The sequence below is a fragment of the Apaloderma vittatum genome, unplaced genomic scaffold, assembly GCF_000703405.1.
Source record: "Apaloderma vittatum isolate BGI_N311 unplaced genomic scaffold, ASM70340v1 scaffold3456, whole genome shotgun sequence".
NCBI lineage: Eukaryota > Metazoa > Chordata > Aves > Trogoniformes > Trogonidae > Apaloderma > Apaloderma vittatum.
In genome coordinates, this window is record NW_009723201.1 from 35296 (window position 1) to 56782 (window position 21487).

Consider the following 21487-nt stretch of genomic DNA (forward strand, 5'->3'; position numbering starts at 1 on the left):
CTTATGTCATCTACAGTAAGTCAGTGAAATTAGTTAAGTCTGTGGCCTTAAGCACAAAAATATCTGCAAGTCTGGGGCAGAAGGCTGTAAAATATTTGAAGGCATTGCCATATTTTTATTAATGCAATTACACAACTATTAAAATACAATTATTCTAACTGAATGCCAAGCTACTATACCAACTGCTTCTTTTTCTGAGGGAATTAATTTCCCAAAGTCCCCTTTTCTTCTCTCTTATCAGCTTGTTTGAACCAAAAATGGTTCTGCTGCACTCTTATCATAAAGGCATCCCTATTCAGGACCGATTATTCAAGGTGCTGTAGTAATGTATGAACATATATATAATTATTGTAAATATAATAATTGTATATGTGCTATGGCCTTCACATTGGAGTCTTCATCTTTACATGGCTGCCTATGTTCTACCATATCACAACCAAATAATGATAACTTCGGTGAAATTATTTTTTATTAGGTTCTTACAAATAAGAAATTTCAAAAAGGCTGTTACAATAATAAGTGTTCCCTGCATGTTATGACTTGTGATTAAATTTGACCATTTTTATTAAGTTACAGAACACTGATAGAAATAAAAACAGTGAATCAGATATCATAATATTCTTTTTGATGTGGAGACATGTTTCATCTCAGGGCCTAAAGACTGCCTAATTTTGAAATAATTGCTGCATAAATTTGAACAGAGTTGTAATTAATCATATGTACTTGCATTGAATTTTCTCATTAGTCGTGCCAAAAACTCTTCTTGTATTGTGTCCAATCTGTCATTGGAAGACCTGAAATACCATCAGGCAGCTTTCTTTTCTGTATCACAAATTTAGAAAGACAAAATGAGGAGTCAGCACTCATACTTGTGCCTGTACAGATTTTGCTTTGCCAACAGATATAAAATCATCTGAATTTTCCATTTGGTTAATCATTTTAGACTATCTGGGTTAACCTTTTTCTGTCAAAATGACAGACACAGAATTTTATCTAACACAAACGCAGTCATAGTGTGGTGCTGAGCAACAAAGTTGCCACACACTGGGGATGCAATTCTCTGCTTGGAAGAATCCTGTCCTAAACCAAAATGGAATTAATAAGGAAACGTGATACGTTTTAAGAAATGCCCTGCAGCAGAGATCTTTAATCTTTTTTGTCTGCTTGTTTAGTTGTTTTTTCTCAAAAAACTACTCCTTCTCTCTAACCATTAGCAGCTACTCAGAGGGGAGTAAATTATAACTGGTGTTTAATAGCCTGGTTTTTACTTTGGTGGCATTTCATACTATATTTCCAGAGATTAGGGGATTCTTTACGTCAGATGAATACAAGGACGGAAGGATCTGTGATCTCAGCAGGCATTCAGTTTAGGGAGAAATGTGCTTGATGTCTCAGACCTTCAGAAAGTCCCCTACTTAATGCTAGGGCAGAATACCTGCAAGATATAAATGCAGCAGAGACAACTCATAGAGTTTTCCTTTTCTTCTTTTGAAATATCTCCAAGGATGGCAAGAAACTCCACACCTTTTTCAAGCACTGTAATTTCACAAATCTCCAACTGGAGGATGACACAGGTGCATAGGTATGCCTGGCACTATACCAATAGCTTGCAGAATTTAGAGCGTCCTTAAAGCTTTGGCCTTTGTGCTGGGGCCTGAACAACGAAGAAGTAAGATGCTCCCTCACCATTCTCACCATTCTGTTGAGGCAACATCAGAGAATCAATGAAGTGAAAATCTCAGAACAGACATGAGGAAACAGCTTATTGAATCATAAAATCTGAAAACAGTGGAATCTGGTAAGCACCTCACTCTAGTCTTGAAGCAATTGGTAGTAATGTATTAAAAGTTTCCAAGTCTTGCCACAGTAGGAAATATGATATACTAAGGCACTCTGTTCCCACTGCTGAGGAATCATATAGAGAACAAAAAGACTGACTTTGCTGGGGTGAAGGCAGGGTGCAGACTCCCAAATTCTGGGTTTGTTCTCAGTTACCAGAGGGAAGAGAGAGCTGACCCTTGGCTCTTTATTATGTAGTGGTCTTTACCATATAACAGATAGCTACCAAAGTTGGGCTGAAGCAGTTGAAGGGAAGATATCGGTCTTCCTAATGAAAAAAAAAAATAAATTTTTTTTTTCAGTTTTCTCCTTGGAGGAAAACATCAGACCCAGTTCATTCAATGAAAATTTCTTAATGAAAATTAATGGAAATTAAACCAACACAGTTATGCTAGCTATTTGGTTTTAATGTAAGGGATAAACTGAGATAATAGTGTATTTAAATAGATTACTTATTGGTTATAAATAAACCAGTGATTTAAAAACAGGGAACTAGTAACTGCTTGATCCTAAAAGCTACTGCTCTAGCATAAGATAGAGGATTCTTACTGGAACAAATGGAGTGGAAAGGAAGGTCATCGAAGGAAATGGAACTAAATGATAAAATCAAACATGATATCTTACATGGGAGGCTTCCTGACTAGTGTTTTTCTATGTTTTTTTTTCTGATATGTGTCTATCCTATAATCTGTGTACTTGTCTGTAATTCATCTTCAGTGAAAATGAGATTGAATGCATCTCTTTACGAAAGATCAAAATTCTGAGAATTAGCTCACAGCTTAAAAACCTGTCTGTTATGTGAAAAATCTACAAATTCGAGAAACCTCTGTCAACATCAGAAGAAAAACTTGTCTTTGCATAAGTAAACCAATACAAATGTAACCCTTCATGATTATGACATCACCAGGTGTTAGATCCACACATTTTTCAAAATGTCTTGAGCATTTCATCATTATATTTCTAAAAACAGATGAGTTGAAACCAAAGCCACAGTTAATGGCAATTGTAAGAACACACACAAAAAATAGTGATCATATTGTAATTTTTGCACTAGAACACCCACAGTAAAACAGAATGATGAAGATTCCTGGCTAAGTAAAGAATACTGAGCATGCTGCCCATAATAATGATTTACTTTATACGGTAACAATTTATGAGTCTTGAAAAATAGGAGATTGAATTTACGCAGCATAAGAGAGCAAAACCCATAAGAAATTGTATTTGAGTACACTAAGTAAAAATTAAGAAAACATAAGTTCAACTGGTTACAAAGTAAGGATAACTAAATCTAAAAAATGGTACCTATGTGTTCTTCATGATAATGAATGGCCACTTTGACACTTAATCCTGTAATACTTTTAATCATCATGTACAATTACACTGCATTCCTTCCTTCAGCATCTAGTGTCAAAATACACTACAAAGCTGGTTCAGATACAGGAAAAAAAACCGAACAAAACCCAACCCAACAACCCAACAAATCACTCTTGAAGAAAAGAGCAATTAAAAAAGTCAGGTTAGTACTTACCACAGTGACATTGAAAGCATAGAGAAGATCAAAAGGAAGTGCAGCAATTAAATCAATAATAAACCAGGTAGTCACGTAGTGGATACAAATAGATCTTGCTTCAAATATAACTTGGCCAGACTTGCTGACATATGTTGTTCGGAAATTTAAAATAATATCTGCTTGACAAAGAATAACAGAATCAGAGACAGTGATTTCTTGACTCCTGGGGATACCACCAGGAATCCATCATAACACTGACTGTTTTTCTTATGCATGGCAAAAAAACAGATGAAGAATCTAATACATAAACAAATAAAATATAGTGGTAAGAGATTCATGTATGTAGAGTTAAACCAACTGATGTATAAAGTTGTTCTTTGCAAGAAGTAAAAAGAATATTTAAATGTTTAAAACTCACTGATTTCAAAGGAAGCTTGAATTAACAAAACTCCCACCCATATCACTCTTTAAATTACCAAATATTGGTAGTTTTCTTAATGAAAAACGAGGATATGATTGATGTGCATAAAACTTATTTATGCTTCTTTTAAGATTAAAATAAATTAACTTATTTTAAAGATATAATCAAAACTTTCTTTTAGTAATAACTGCCCGGCACAGAGAACAAATGTCATCCTCAAGGATAACCATTTTTTTATGAACAGAAAAGTGCTGAACTCACTTGGAAAAAAAGCTTTTGGGCTACGCTGGAAATCGCAAATGTGATATGAATTGCTTGGTGGCTTGTGCATTTTGTATGTTCCTATCTAACATTCCAGGATGAGTGTCTTTCAACATAAGATATGCTTTTGACATGTCTTGCTAAAACTCATTAACACTCAAAGACAAGCTCAGGTCTTGACAAGAGAGTCTCAATTTTTTTCATGTCCTACAAGACAAAGAGTATAATCTGTCCTCGAGCTATGCACCCAGTTTCTATTAACCTTAGTAAGAACTACTTGTTCAACTTTTACAATGTCAGAATAGAGTGCAGTCAACCATTAAAGCTGTGTTTTACAGCAAGATAATTAGCCTGCTGCCTTGCAACTTGTAATGCCTTATGTTGAAGACCAACTCATAAAAGCTGAAGAAGTGATCCCAACTGTTAGGAAGACATTCAGAGTGTGATTGACTTTTATCTCATTAAAAAATAAGAACTGCAGTGTGATGGTCTTAGTAACGTGAGTGACAATGGGCTTTGTTTAATATCCAGGTTATGAGAGGCAGTTTTTTAGGTGCTGGTCCAGCATATAACAGACACGTGAACTGTATTATTTGTGATTTATGTAGTCTATTATTAAGTGTTACAAGGAGGGAACTGCATTCCCTGTGCCTCTGTCTATGGCAGCAATGGCTGCACTGCCTCCTTTCTTCCTGCCACACGAGGCACAAGAAGATCCACCTTCAGCTGCCCGTTCTACTCATTGCTCTTGTTGGGAGGTGGCAGTAGCAGCTGCTGGGGACTGGCTCCTCACAACAAACAGTAAAGAGCGTGTAGATGTTTGGGAAATGTTTGCTGCCCAAGCAGATGTCTACTGCAGCCTCTGGGGAAGGGGAGGCAGAAGAGCCAAATGGAAGAACCTAAAAGTGAAATTCTTGCCCAACAGCAGGGGGAAGGTATAGGAAGCTAATGTTTGCCTTGTGAATGAAAACAAACACAGAATAAAAGTATTTCATAGTTTCAGTCTATTCAAGGGATTTGTTTTCTCTTTGGATGCAGATATTGCAGATATTTCTTTTCCTCACAGCTAGTTTCTTGTGTGCTAGGTAAACATACTCCAATTAGCACATTCCTGGAAAAAAAAGAAAGCTATGAAGTTTTAAAAACTAAGCGTACCTCAGGTTTCGTCTCTTTGTGATTAAAACATAATGAACACTAATAGTAATAATAAACATAATAAACACTAACAGTATTCATTTTGTAATTTGGTTTTAATGCAAATCAAGTTAGAGCTAAAAAGTGGGTGGTAGCAGGATTACTGGTAGGAGTAGTAGATTCAGCTGCTCTTAGGTTTGTAGGCAGTTCCTAATGGTTTCTAAAAATTAAAAACTACCTTACATGGGAGTAGGTGTTCTGTGGCAGTCTGGAGTAAATTAGTGCTGCAACCTATTTTAATGGAGGGGAAAAAAGCTATTTTTGAACTAAAAATCAGTAACTGTTTGGATCTGGAAAATGTGATTTTATTATACATTGACATTGTGAAAATATGATATAATTATGATGTGCACTTGGAAGTGTAAAAGAAGCTTTACTGAAGACCCCAATTTCTTTATCAACACATATGTTTGGAACAAATTTTAAGCATGAATTTATGTTCAGGACATTAAGGAAAATCAGTAAGCATTCCTAGTCAAAATGAACCTGAAACAAATAAACTTAAAAAATTGTTAGATACAAAATAACCAAAAAATGTAACCAAAATTCAGAAAAGATCAGTAACTGCTCAAAATTAGAAATTTGAAAGAGAGAACAAAATGTAAATGACTAACAAAACTGAAGATGTGTAGAATATTAGAGTCTACTTGTCTCTTATTTTCTAAAAACAAGAAACGTAATTCATTTGAAATGAATTAGGAAAATTTATCACTCTGATGCCTGCAGATGTCACAGAAACTTATATCAAAAGAGGCATTAGACATTTCGAGGAGATTTTTGAAGACAAAATTCCACCTAATATTCTAAGTGGAATTTACTGAGAACCACTTTCTGAGTCACTACTATTAGCTCTTAATAAAATCTCAGAAAATTAGAGAAATGCAAAGGAAATGGAATTCGCCACAGTAATTTTAATAACGTGTGTGTGTACCTCTGAAAGTGATGATCCAGTAAACAATGGATTTGCTAATCACAGGGAAAGCAGATCATTCTGGCATGGATGTTAAATGTGTAGTAATAACAATACACATGAAAATACAAATAATGCCAGAAGTTCACTGGGGGTATGAAGCAAACCCATTGCCTTTCAGTAAGGAAATTACGTCTTTTTGACACACCAACCAGCTGATTGCTGCAGAATACTTAGATATGCTCAAGTTATTTCATCCTGTATCACTGCATTTTGAAGGTTTGCATTAACCAGAATATGAGACACATAAAAGCTGAAGCCAGCTTCCTGCTCAGTTTCAAAATGTTGCTACTATGGGCTTGTTTATAAACAAAACTGTTTCTAGAGGATTCATTTTGGCTGATTAAGTCCATAGTGATACAGTAGTTTTTCATAAAGAAGTTGGATAACTGCCACCAATCCAATCGATCAAACGTTTCCACATGATAGGCAAAAGCTATCTAAGACCCAAGAAAGATTCTGGCTTGATAAACAACAACAAAAGAGATTTCTACTAGCTAGGAGTGTCAGCATGGGCTTAGTACAAAGCTGTTACAAACCCAAGAATATCAGTTGTGAACAGAAAGCAGTGTAACAACTACAGCCTTAAAACTCTAGCAAAGAGATCTCAAGACAAAAGACAAAAAAATTAGAAAATAATGCCTGGACTTTAATTTACTTGATGTAATAAATTCAACTTTCTTGGTTTACACAGCTCCAGAATACTAAAAAGAGAGCTGACTTTTACTTGTTTTCATTCACTGATAGGCTTCTTAGACAAAATAGGCAATACTGGGCAGACATTGACTTCAGGTAAAGTCATTTTGGAAATCAAATGTGGCTTAGTGAATGAGGTGATGACCTTACATCATTCGGATTTACACTGAACATTCTTATACTGTATAACACAATGTCATACTAAAGATATCTAAGCACACAACACATACGTGGACTCATGTAACTTTTGTACATGAGGTGTATATATATCCGTAGATGTGCCAGGGAGGAGAAAGGCAGATTTGATTGTCATGACTATCCTTTGCAACATTGAATTACTCTGTTTTCCCCTTTGCTTTGTAGCTTTGAAGGGAGAAGAGATTGATTTGCATTTCTTTCTACATGTTTCTTAGGCAGGTTACACTAGGACTAGGTAGAGTAAGACCTGATCTCCAAGTCACTTAGCCATTACGTGCAAGGAGCCAGGAAGCATTTTTTTCCCCCATAGATGCAGTACCAAGGGCAAAAGAGAAGAGACTCAACACAGAGAGAGAATCATGTTGGATCATTTCTTTGAGGTATTAGAAAAGATCTTTGGGATGTCTTTTGATCAAATGCCCAGTTCTAATGCCAGATCTGGGTCTGGGAAAGAATTACTTCCCAGGTTTCTCTGGTAGAAAGGTTTTACGCTGTTTTCTGCAGTTTGAATTTAGACAGTCTGCTGTCTATTTCCTTTGACATGTACTAGTTAACCCATACACTGAAAGTAGTGGATCCATGGTATTTCTGACAGTTTGATCTCTGCCATTCCCTCTCTTTCACCCACTAGAGTCTCCTAAATAAAGGAAATCTTTGGGCAAATTCTCATTGTTTTGGTAAATTTGTCAGGATTTAGTGCAAAGCCTTAACACAAAGTGACCTAGACACATATCTGAGGCTATCTGTTTCCACTGACTGAGGTCATGTACATTATATTTGGTTCATGCTTTAAGAACTACTGTTTTGATTCCACAAAATCCTCAAGCTGAAGAGTAGGTAGAAGTAAAATCAGAGATATAAAAATTTTAGATTAGATCACCAAGTGTTCTCAGATGGCCCTGCATTCTTAAAGCTACAAAATGTTCTGCAATTCTCAACAATACAATTAAGATGTGAAATTAGCATGATTTGCTATGGTTCATAATGAGCAAGGGGGTCAGTTCAACTCCACAGGTGCTTAGTAGAGTTAGTTGGTTACTATTTGCTTTTACAGATCAGTGTGGTAGCACCAGCCACATACATAACTACTTCATCAGATTTGCCTGCTGCAGGTAAGAAGGAAATGAAGGAAAGATAAGGATATTTACATCAGTAGTATTTTGAAAATTCTCATTCTCATTTATCTCAGAAACCTCCAGTGTGTAGTTATCAAAGGTAGAAAAAGGATTTGCTTACTTATTGCACATTAGCATTTGCGAAACAACTGGAGCTGCATCAGAAAAGGAGATAAATAACTTCTTTTAAATTCCCCTAAGACATCCAGTACACCAGAGGCTTATCGAAGCGCACATGGAATTCACTGTTTAAGACTGAAGTGATTAGAGGTTTTTCTGCACAACACCTCTTTCTGTCTTCTTATCAAAGCAGTTTAGGACAACAGCCCCAGATAACGCTTATATATATAAAAGAGAACAGGAAATGGTAAGTGCTTCTTTCTGCATCCAACTCATTAGATAAAAAAAACAGAGGGAAGGAGATGAGTGTGATCCATCTTTTATTTCTTGACAGCTTCCTGAGCTATACTTGGGTATAAACAGTTTCTTCATCTGGGCAAATTTATTTACAGCTTAAGTGCTGTGCTAAAGTACTTACTGAGAAAGCTATAAAGGGAAACAAAAAATGAAACCAAAACAAAACTCCTGAGGCAAGAAACTTCTAAAAGTACAAAAATATCTTTAATGCAAATGTACATACGATCATTTCTCCTCGGAGATTTTATTATTTTTAGGAATTACATGTTTCACAGCCTTTTGGGAATATTGTTTAAAAAGTGAAAGATTTTTTTTTCTTTTTAAAAATAAATGTTTGCTTATCATTAAGGCTTTGAGCAACAGGAATGGTATTCAAATTCAGGCAACAAAGTGTAGTTATACAGCAAAATTGTACAATAACTTGTTCTGAAAGTACCCATGGATTATTCAATGTTATAAATTGTTTGTGAGTCTTACTGTGCACTAACTTCTACCTATCAAAGACACTTATTTATCAAAGAACCATCTGAAATTCAAGACAAGCATTAATATTGTAAAGCTTTGGAGATTCTGGACAACTCCAGAGCATCAAAACTACAGTTTCCATTAGTGCTGAATTTGTATTCCAAATCTCCTGAAACGAGGTGGGTTTTAACCATTTCCTACAGCATGAAGGGCAACAATTTTTCTGGTTACAGCTGTAAACCAGGCAAGAGGGACGTTTAATCTCTGAGTTGATTATCAAAGCATACATGAAGTGACTTCAATATCTTTGGAAAATCAGTGGGTCAAAAGTTTTCTACAAGAAGTTTGTCTGAATGTATTATCTTCAAGTATGCTCTAACAGCAAACTTCAGCCCACGCAAGCTTCGTACTTAATGATGTGTTTAATACGTTTGTTTCAGACTGGGACAAGAACTGAACTACAATCTCTTTGCTGACGTACATCTACTTGATGTAGAGAGAAAAGAAAAGGCAAAGCTGCTCTATTCTTGTCTTCATTAGAAGAAAACCTGCCTTCTTATTTCAAGTCAGATAATTCAATTTCATTTAAATTAGACAGCAAAAAGTCAGATTCCAAGCAAATTAAAGCCAAAGATAAAGTCTATACTATCCTGATAACTTTAAGAAAGGCCCTTAAGTCACGTATAAACTACAAGGTGGGTTTTTTTCCACAGGTTTTTACAACATTTTATCATTGGTACACTTGTTTTTTCAACAAACACTCGGGCATTTTAACTGATCCCTGACTTGTGTTGCATACTTTTGCTCCTTCCCCACTTACTGCTGTACAGGTGAGCCTGTGAGCTTAACATAAGCTAAGTGTGTAAGCCCACAAAGCAGCAAGTAATTTTACAGCTGTCAAACACGATGGTGAATTTGACCTGGGAGCACTCAATAGGGAGAGCCTCAGATCTCCAGTTTCAGTAGGCTTGAAACAAGTAATCATGTCACACATGCAGCCCTCTTGCCACCCCAAAAGATTTAAATATAGCTTCTGGGTTTTCTTTTTTTTTTTTTTTCCCTCAGTTATTTCAAATCTATTTCCGCAGCTAGAATCAATGTTAAGAAAAATCCAGTAGCAAGTCATAGAATCATAGAATGGCCTAGGGACCTTAGAGATCATCTAGTCCCTGTTGTGGGCTGGGACACCACCTCTCGACTAGACCAGGCAACACATGGGGACTGAGAGGGAAAATCAATGGCCAATTGCCCTCAGAAACATTGCTCTGCTTAGTCACACTAGGTAAATCTCTTGCCTCCTTGTATCTTCATCTTCTCTTTTACACCCTTACAGCTTTCACCCTACATCTTTCATTCCCGCTCCCCTGTTGTGTGTGAACACAAGCTTCTACTGCTCACATCCTCTGGCCACAGGCACCTGTTGAAGCAATTCTTTTCTGCTTTTCCAGTCCTGCAGACTGATCACCTTCCCCTACCCACACTGCCCAAGGTAAACCAGAAGCCCTCTCAGGCACTAAGTCCCAAAGATGTGTACAGAGCAAATAAACTGGTTGACAAATCTCATTTGCAAAAAAACCCATTTGATACAATAAAACTCAAACCTAAACCTTGACTCTGATTTATATTGTGGTCTGATCCCATGGATAACTAGCTCAATCTGCATGAATTCTCTCAGTCTATTATTTCCACTATGCTAAGACAATGGCACACATCACTTTTAAAATAAAAAATCTTGCAAGAAAAGCTCTGAAACTTGTACAAAGTTACACTGAAAGATTAAAGAAAATTAATTTGTATAAAAAACAAACCCGTTTTCTTCAGCTATGAAAGTGTCTACATTAAAAAATGTTAGCTCTATGCAGTTACAGGTCCTAACTTATTTATATATTTTACTTCAGTGAAGCTCTTGTGCAGTAACCACAGCAGTAAATGTCAGAAGGCTGGGATCAACACTACCCAGTCTTCCAAGCTTGCAATTACCATAGCTACACACTTTTGTGACATTCTGATTTCAAATTTCTTAAGTCAATACCATCATTTAACTGAAAAGCTCCAACTTTCTTCTTTCCTTATCTGAGTGTTCTAATGGCTTTTATTCATCTATTTGTGACCTTTTTTTTTGTTGTTTTTCACAAGCTTCCAGTGTGAAAAACCATGCTCTAGCAGTGCTCAGTTCTGATGAAAAGACAATTTATTTTACAGCTGGGCAGAAATGTGCTGAGAAATCTGAGCAAGTCCACAGGATTCTGGAACTGTTTGATGACCTCTCTAAAATTAAAGCTCTGTAGGATGTTACATCCTTTACCAAACCATCCCTTTCTAGATTTCTGTCATGTTCATATTCACATGCAAACACATTCACTCAGTGAATGGTATGAAAACACCAATTTAAACTGCTCAACAACGGGCAAAAAAGATTATATCAAAAAAATGGAGGTTCTGCTTAGTGCATGATACAGGTTGCAATTCTAAATGATATAAAAAGACTGAAAACCATAAACTGATATTCCTCAAGCTATCCCACTAATCCTTAAGATGTTTTCCAGAATAATATATTTTTCCAATTTCAAAAGCACAATACTTGTTTTGTATAATCTCAATTTCTAATCCCTGTTTAGAAAAAAAAAAAGAGAAAAAGGATAATCCAAAGGTAAAAATTTATCTGGTGATCAGCTGAACCTTTTCACTCATAAACAGGATTATTTTACCTGAAATAGTTGATTTTGCTCTGCCTTTTTTTTTTGGGTTAAGCTTGTTTTTTTAAAAATATGTACAGCAGGGATTAGACATATGAACAAGCTACAGCAAAGTAACAATTTAGGATTAGTCAGACGATTCAATAACAGTCCATGGCACACTTTCAGATTGCAGCAAATGCTAGGTACTGTAACTCAGTTTCCCTCTTTTAGTAAATCCTGCACTTTTATAAATATGTACATACTACACATGTAAGCAGTACCAGGGGATTGGACAATGCGTGATTTTTTATTAGACTACACAATTCAATCCTATTCTGGAGACTTAGATGATTTAGGTATATTAACCCCATTAATTCACCTTCCTTTATGTGATTGTACTTTGATTGTCTTTAGCTAGCAATGGTTACTCCAAAGTCCAAGCTTTTTGATCTATCCTATTATTTGAGCCAATGTTATTTTATTGTATGTGGACAATGGTATTAAAATCTGGCCAGAGAGCTTTAAGGAAAGAATCCAGGAAATATTGGTGTTATATTGCTTGAAGAACAATTTATCTGTCCCTGTATAAACTCTTATTTTTTTCTATTTTCTTATTTTTTTCTGTAGCTGTAATGCAAATCAGTCAAACTCTGTATAACAGGGTAGTTTTAACTCTGTATATCTTTTGAAAGGAAACATGTTAGAGTGAAAATTAGTTTTAAAGCTATTATTACATAATTGCTCAGTGTGTGGATTTACTATAGGTGAAACAAATGGTTTGTCAGAATGGATTTTTGGGGGGTTTTATCTGGGTGGGTTTTTTTAGTAGCATCACAGCTTAGACAAAAAAGATGAAGAGTCAGCTCTTAAGTGCTCTTAGCACTCTGAAGCCTGTCACTCCAATGTTACAAATGTCATTGTGACATAGGAAGTAGGAAAGAAAAATAATCTTTCTGAAGAGATTAATTTAGGACAACTGAGAAGTGAAACAGTTACTATATTTGCCAGAAACACAGATGCAGAATATCTTAACCCAGCTATAAGCTGCCTACAGAGCACTCCCCAGAATAGTAAGGAATTGCATACAGTAAATGCTGCGTATTTCAGTCTATACTCATGAGGTTCCCACAATCTTACATGTGTTTTTTAAAAGGCCTTTAGCCTGCATAATCCACTTGCTTTGTTTTAGGTATTCCTTCACAAAATCAGATTTCAGAGCTGAGCCTGTTCAGTACTTCTTTATGCAGTGGTTTCTTGGATTTTACCTTTCATTTTGATGGTCCATGGCAAAATACACAAGGATCCTTTCTTGTAACCAATTCACCAGCAGTCTAAGTCAATGTCATTCAGGAAAAGCCGGACTGATCAGGTGAGCAGTTTTCTTGTCTTAACTATAGGGTATCTCCCAACTTCAGGAGTCGTAAGCAACATTTTGGGGCAGTAATTTCTTAAAACTTTAGTTAGATCGATAAGCATGCAGTTTTTCTTTTTATGATAAACAGGCTAATGATGAGTGACAATGACACCACAGCTCCGCAAATGAAGAGAAGGAGTCAGCAGAGCCAATCCAAGTCAAATTTTCTGAGTACCTTAATTATCAGAACATTTATCTGCATCTACCTGAAAATACAGAAATATTTCAATGGAAATTATAGAATAATAGAATGCGTTGAGTTGGAAAGGACCTTTAACGGTCATCTAGGCCAACCCCCTGCAGTGAGCAGGGACATATTTAACTAGATCAGGTTGCTCAGAGCCACGTCAAGCCTGAGCTTGAATGTCTCCAGCGATGGAGGCTCCAGCACCTCTCTGGACAACCTGTTCCAGTGTTTTGCCACCCTCAGGGTATAAAATTTCTTCCTTGTATTCAGGAATAAATATATCCTCTTCTAGAAATCATCACTTCTAAATTATTATGGCTTATGCTTTTCTCTTTTATGTCCAGGTGAATGATTTTGTGCTTGAAAACAGCATCTTGTGTGCATAAGAGCATCTATCTTTACAAGAGTACATAAGGAAGACTACGGGAAAAATTTCTAGGAATATAGTGGCCTTGCTAACTGCCAGTTTGAAGTTTGGAGTGAGAATCTTTAGGAATTTTATTACCATTTTTCAACACAGACATATATTATTTATTCACATTACTAGGCAATCCACTGTTCAGAAATAATATGTTGTGACCTTCCCTCCCTAATAATAAGTGTAACAACCAAGCCATTCTATCTGATTTCATGTTTTGTTCATATGTATCCACAAATGAGACCATTTGATGTTCAGAAATAAATTCCCACAAATGAATTTTAGCTTATTACAGTCTGAAAGAACACTTTCTAAATTACAGTTCAAAACATGGCCACTTTCTTTTAAAATGCCTAAGTCATCTTAAATATGTTGATCCCTAGACACAAATTATCTTTTACATGATCTTCTCTGCACTTGCAAAGATACGAAATTATAATAATAATGAGAAAAAACAGGAGATAAAAAAGAAAAAAACACTTTTCATTTAGAGCAATCTAATAAAATCCATGGCATTTAATACTCACTTACCTGATTCCAACAAATTTTAACATATTTTTAATACAATATTATGCATATTTGAATGACTGTGTAAGTACTGAATGATGGTATGAATTTCTGCTGAGTTTGTACCATATTTTTAAATCTTTATATATTAAACATCTGAGACTCAAGGACTTCATATGATTTAAGGCAATTTTGGAAAGATCTTGAGTCATTTACATTTGTGATAGATGTTAATGGGACAAGAAGTCTCTTTAATCTACAGTACCATGCAACACAAATTACAGCTTTAGGGCTTCTAAACATGCTGCTTCTAAAAGCTAAAATTGTTGGTAAAATAGTTTGTTAAATAATATTTAAGATGAGAGAGAGAAGCATGTGAGAAATTACCTTAGTAACCGTAATCAATTTTCTCTCTTGAAAGTGCAAGCTATAATGTCTTCACATGAGTGTGTGTGTGGAGAGTGGGGGAAGGGGTAGGTATGTTGTCTTTTTTCCACAGGTAGGCAATAAAGTACGTTGCAGAAAATCACTTTAAATTACTGTTGCCAGGGTGTTTGTAAGGAGTACAGTTTTACACCTATAATTAGTATCCAGGGTTCTCCGTCTTCCACTAGAAACTGCATGATCCACAAATAGAAAACTAAAATTGAAAGTTAAAGGTTACTTATTTTTGTAGCTCTTCCCTCTTTAGCTGTTCCTGGCCATCTTAGGAGACAAAATACTCAGACATCTTTGACCTTATTTAGCAAATAATGTATTATCTTTACCTTGAAAACCTGTAAATATTTTCCCTGAACCATCTCACTGATCTCAACTCCTGTTGAAGACATCCTATTCGCACAGTACTGTGAGTGGGGCTGAGCATTTAGCAATAAAGTATTGATAGCTTTTCCAGTAATGTTACTTTCTTCAATTAGGGTATTCAACAACAATTTTTAAAGTGAAAAAAAAAAGAGAAAAGAAGACAATTATTTGAAAACTAGAATGAAACAGTTGCAGAAAGAAAAGCACTGCAGTGGAACGAATAGATTCTCCCGGGTTTTCTCTCCAAAAGAGAGAAAACTTTACAAATATTATTGAAAAGTAACCAAGATCCATTATGATTCTTAAAAATATTGAAACTTTAGCTGCCCAGACATACCTGTATACAAATGAAGGACCCAGCTACTGTCTATACAAATTAAGGGGCATAAACTTTGGAGTAAAAAAATAAAGCTGGTAATATCACTATATCACTCACGAGCTGAAATACTTTCTAAGACTTTTTAATGTGTTTATTTAAATACACTAATGTTAAAAAGTTTTTATCTCCACCTCTTGATGATTTTAAGATACCAAAACCAGTCAAAAATTCTAAAACTAAACCAATTTTTTACTGTCATTGGATAGAGGAAGCAAAAGATTTATATACAGATTTAGTTAATGTTAAGGGAGGTTTGCACACATCAGAGAAGAAAAGAGATCTGAAAGTACACTCAAATATTACATCATGCAAGTTATCAAAGCACTAGCATATATAGGAGACATCAAGTGGAAAATAATTTTAACTTAATTTTAGAAGCCTTAATTATGTTCCCTCTCCAACCTCATCCCCAAAGACTTTGCAAAATGGCTTATTATTATCTCCTGTTTATGTTTTACACAACTTTAAAGGCTAAAGCAGTTAAACCTCTAGCTAGATGTGCTCCTTTCTCATAATTTAATTCAGATCAACACTCTTACTTATAAGCACACCACATCAGGACAACACTTCCATATGTATTTTTATCATGCTTATGCATATGCTGACTCACAAACTGAATAAGCCTAGAAGATTTTTTTTTTAGCCACTCGATTTTTTCAAACTCTTCTGCTTAAAGGAAACCCTTAACCTCTACCCTACTATGTCCATTGAATTGATGAGCAGACAACATCTCTCCCTTTTATTGTCCTGTCTTTGCTCACTTTGATAGCACAGCTAAAAACAGACCTTGTCAAGTCCAAATGGGGGTTACACAAGCTCTGCTCGCAAAAGGAATATTATTCTGTGTTCTGAGAATTCCATGTAAAATCAAAGTATATAGACTCTTTTTTTCTCCAGTCCATGATTAGAATTGTGTTACCTCAATCTGTGATTATAGAGCCATAATACAGTTGAGGTTTCATCGCAGACATATCTCTCCACTTACTTTCCCAGGCAACAGCAGCATAAAAAGAATTTTACTCAACGTTTATCACAGATTTTTCTCAGAGGACATAGATCATCCATCAAAGATGTGCCTGTCAGAGCTACTGTGCCACAATGCCTTGAGACATGCTTAAATCTATGTATGTTGCCAATCATATTACTTTCAATATAGTTACACCTGTTCTGAGACATACTCATTTAACATTTTAAAGGACAAGGGACCATTGAAGAATAAACACCCTTTTTTCTTTAAATTCACTGCAGAGTTTTAAATGAAGTATGAGAATGTTCTGAAAACACTCCGTAAACCTCTCCCTAGAGCCATAAATTTAGAAACAGGTAATAATTTTAGAAACAATTATTTTGGGGATCCATTACTGAAACTGTAGGGAAGGAACATTGTTGTGCCACAATGTTTGTTGTTATCAGTAACATAACTATGCAGAGAAGAATTTTCCAGTACTTTATAACTTTTTTTTAAGACATGGAGTAACAACCATAGTTTGATTTCCTGCATGACAGGCCTAAAACTCTAACTAGAAATTTGCAGAATATTTTTTTCCTTTTATTTTTCTTACCCAATTACTCCACTGATCATAGAAACAACACTGCTTTTGACTTAGTAAGTCCGTATTTCCAGCAAAGGACATAATAGAAAAGCAGCACTGAGAAGTACATCTGTCTTGCTTCAGGTGAATACTACAGCACATAAATCAGTTAGAGACACATCCTGCTCAGATTTTAATAAACTCATTCATAATACAAGCCAGTTATCTACACTGTAGAAGGACTCTTTCTCTCTTAGAATTCATTGTAAAACTTTTCAAATTCAAGAAAGACATACTCAATTTTGCTTATTTCTTTAAAATAACATCTTTTCTACCCACATATTATCAACAAATCTGAGCCAGTGCAACAGCTTTGAGTGGCATTATAACAGTTAAAATTTGCAAAATAATCTGTGTGACTCTAGCCAGGGATTCTTTTCTCCTGATAAAGAAATTGAAAAAGACAATACAGGAAAGTAATTGCTTTGCTACAGGCCGCTACTAGATATGATCTCGTCTTCTTTTTAATTAAAGGTATAAGATGACTGAAATAAAAAAAGTTAATAGAACGGATCAGATGACAAGCTACAACCTCTTCAATTCTATCCTGGTTGTCAGAATAGCATATTGATATTGTATGTTTGCATTACTGCAATATGAGTCTTAATCTTATGTCATTAGTTCATAACATATAGTGATTTCCACTTGTGCTACATGGGTCTTCTAAGTGTTTGTGAAAGGTAATAGGGAAAAAAAAAGTATATTATAAACAACACTACTAGTAATTCCAAGGCACATCCTGGTGTTGGGTTGGTTTTAGGTATCCATAGGGTGAAACAATGGCTTTCAATCATCCTTCAGCTTAAAGGTCCCTTTTGAGTAAAAGCAGAACTACAGGAAGGAATTTAAAGTAAAAAAAAAAGAAAAAAAAAGTGATCTAAAGTTCAGATAAAATCTCAAACTATACATCTAAAATTGATTTTTTTACAATCATAAAGTGATCATCATGACCCTTCCTATATTATACATTCTGTAAAAACCTTGGTTGTCAAAAAAGAGATCCCAAAAAACCCCCAAACATATCTTACCAATGATAAAAAGAATTTCCACCGCAATGTCACTGACAGTTGTGCTTCGAGTTGTAGACAGCTCATCATGTCCAATAAAGCAAACATTGTAAGGTACAGTCACAGCAACATAAAACGTTGCCAGTAAAATAAGCCAGTCCCAGCCAGCTTTAAAAGTGCTAAAATGCAACAGTATGAATTTGGATTTTTTTGCATCTGAAACTTTGTATTCTGGAAATGCTGGTTTATCTACAAAAACGTTCTGAAAAACAGAGAAAAAATTAAATCAGACAGAATAATAATTTGATCAAACAGATGCATTTCTTCCAATGCTGCCGTTAGTTTGTGGGGTTTTTTTACAAAGCATAATGAAATATGACACACTCATATGCAGGCAAGAAGTAATGCTAATATTTTTCTGATGTAATCCTCACACTTATTTAGACAGATATTTCTGTTGATGGAATAACTTTTGTGGACGTTGGGGCTGGAAAAATATTAATAAGTAAATAGATTAAATAGAATGAGGAGAGGACTGAATCTGGCAAACTATTTCTTCCTCTGTTGGGTGAATTCTGACTGAAGAGCAACATTTTTCTGCTGGACATATAGGTTAAAGCTTTGTATACCTGAGAACATAGTACTGCAAATAGGAATAAACTTAGACAAGAGAATAGATAGTGTTAAACGGAAAACTTCCTTCCTATAAGTATTATGGAGTTGTGAAGAGGTTGTTTCAGACTAACTCTAGCATGGTACCATTGACTGAAGAGCTATGAGTACTTGAAGCACCTTTCTTGGTTTAGTTTTTCACCTGACGGAATCCACATAATGTGCCCAAGACTGCTACGAATCAAAGCTCAATTAGTAGGAATAACATTTTTGTTCTCTTTGAAATTATATTCCTGACCTAGTAAAAAATACTAACATAGATGCACTGTAATACAGCTCCAGAACTGATTATTTTCACCGTTAGATTATACCTAGTTTTGTCATGTGCCAAGTATTTGCCATCTTATCAAAAAAGGTCTTCGCCACAAAGACTTCAGTCTTAAGCAACAGTTTTATAAATTCTTAGCTTTCATCTTTTAGAGCTTTAACAAAAACACCTATCCTCCTGAAAAACATGTGGTACATGATGTGTCTTGTACTATTTACTAACAAAATTCTTGCTCACTGTCATTGTGCTCCTGCTTAATGCTGTTTCAGTAATAAAGAGCCTCTGAAAACAATACTGCCTATTCAGCAAGCTAAGATTACTTCTGATTATGAAGGTCTTCACTACGAATATAAAAAGCCAACAACTGCATGACCACAGACATAATTACATTTGCCTTGCCTGTCATAGGCTTTCTCTTTGTGTCTTTTCAAATACTGATGTCCTTGCCTTCTCTGTTCTTAGTTCTCATTCACAAATTCTAGGGGCTGAACTGTTTTTGTTAGTGTTAGTCCATTTTTAACAACAAAGAAAATGTTCCTCTTATCACTTGAATGCATAGTGCTAAAAATCTAGGCGCTAAAGGGAGTAAAACTATCTGACAACATTTTAAACCGTTTAAATGTTTTAAATGTTTTCGCCATCTACACTATGATTTTGACAGTATGGGAAAGCCACCAAAAGCTATTTAAAAGCCATGTTCTAAAAAAATATTACTGTCTTATAAAAATAACACTGGAAGATCTGGTCATATTTTGCAGATATATAACTTTTTATTTTTTTGCACTTTTTCAACTTTTAACACTTTTAAATATTTTTTACTTTCTAACCCCTTTTTAACCTTTTTAAAAAATGTTTAACATTTATGTTCAATGAAAGTGACCGTATGTCCTTTGATACCAGCTGTGTATTTTCATGATCTTAATCTACAGCAGGTTTGTTCTTTTTTTTTTTAATTTGTAACATGATAATGTCTAGAAGTACTGTTGCTTAATTTTGGTAACCAATAGAAGGAACATGCCCAGTGGCAGATCATGTTTTCAGGGTATTCATGATGTATATCCTTTGGCTACTTTTACCATTGTCCGTCTTCCATCCTCCCCCTAACAGAAAAAGAGAAAGAAGAACGAAAAAACCCCACACTTTCTTCCTGTGATTCTGTCAAAGATTTTAGCTTTTTTATGCTAATGGCATACAAACAAGAAATCATTCTGAGATTTTAAGAAAAAATGTTTCTTTTTGCTACCTTTGCTTCTCATAAGTATAGGCTCTTGCTGTTAGAACAGGCTCTAAGATATTATTCTAGCAATTTTTTATATGTATATACTAATTTAAAATGTATCCCTAGTTTTCTTCTGCATTAATTTTTCTCCTGAAACATAGTTCTGTAGAGCAGCAGAGATATTCATTTGCCTGAATATATTTCTTTACAAGTCTTTCTGCTGTTATATCTTTGGGATTGCCTATTGTTTGATTTGGTTTTTTGCAACATTCACAGGGTGTTTATGAACTTACTTGTTAGCTGTAGTTACTAGGGGAACAAAGAAGGAAGCTAAATAAAGAAACAGTACTAATTCAATTAGGAAATGAAAAGATGAATCTACTCTGCACAAAGTTGGAGACATTCACATGAAAAGTTGCCTAAATGAAGTGTGACTTTCTGGAGCTTACACAGTACAGGGATTTTCAGCTAGTTTTATACTCTAATTTTCTTCATTGTATTTTTTGAAAATAGTAATTATTGAAATGAATTAATCAGGACAGGAGGTAAACTGGAACCTAAAATTAATTTCTGAGAAATTTTAGAGTGTGGATTTCCACAGGTTAAATAAACATCTATTTACAGTACAGCTAAATGCACCATCTTGCTATATGAATGTAACAACTACTGTACTAGGCAAAACTGCACTTAAGTGAATTGTGCTTTATTCCTTTTTTTACTGCAAAATTATGACAAGGACATTTCTCAGATACCCACTGACCTCTTACAGACCCTTTAAAAAAACCAAACAACCAAAAAAAAGACAGTACAAGGAGTATATTTTTCAAAAAGAGAGGAATTACACCTACATTATTAATTTTTAATTTGTTCTTCTCTCTTCTTTGTAGATGTCCGGAGATATGATAAAGAACAGCTCTACTCCGTCTTCGTGCTGACTCAAAATGTGACCCCGCTCTTCCTCTTCCTTTCCATTTTTCTGCAGAACAGAAATGAAAGTCCATAAAACATCAGGAAATGACACTTTAACCTTTGGGACTTGAACCACTGATGTTTTAGACTTTGGTATGAATAGAATTAAATGTAAAGATTATATGCACCTTTTCTTAGTTTTGCTTAATCTTTTGCAGTTAAGAAAACAAAATCCCACTCCTGAAGGGCAAATAAAAATCACCATAAAATTTTAATTGTCAAATACCTTCATGTGACTCAGAAGCAATTATTTACAACATATGATTTCACGGATAAGAAAAATGTGC

At 35.0% G+C, this 21487-nt stretch overlaps 1 protein-coding gene across 1 annotated transcript in view; it reads right to left on the bottom strand.

The window, feature by feature from the left end:
- Positions 1-21207, bottom strand: part of KCNH8 (potassium voltage-gated channel, subfamily H (eag-related), member 8) — a gene marked incomplete at both ends in the record, with an annotated part of 54864 nt that extends 33657 nt beyond the window's left edge. Inside the window, 3 exons of the mRNA XM_009872006.1 lie at positions 3368-3525; positions 18094-18334; positions 21080-21207. Coding sequence (XP_009870308.1) covers positions 3368-3525; positions 18094-18334; positions 21080-21207 — 527 coding nt within the window. The remainder of the gene's footprint in view (positions 1-3367; positions 3526-18093; positions 18335-21079) is intronic.
- Positions 21208-21487: the final 280 nt, after the last annotated feature.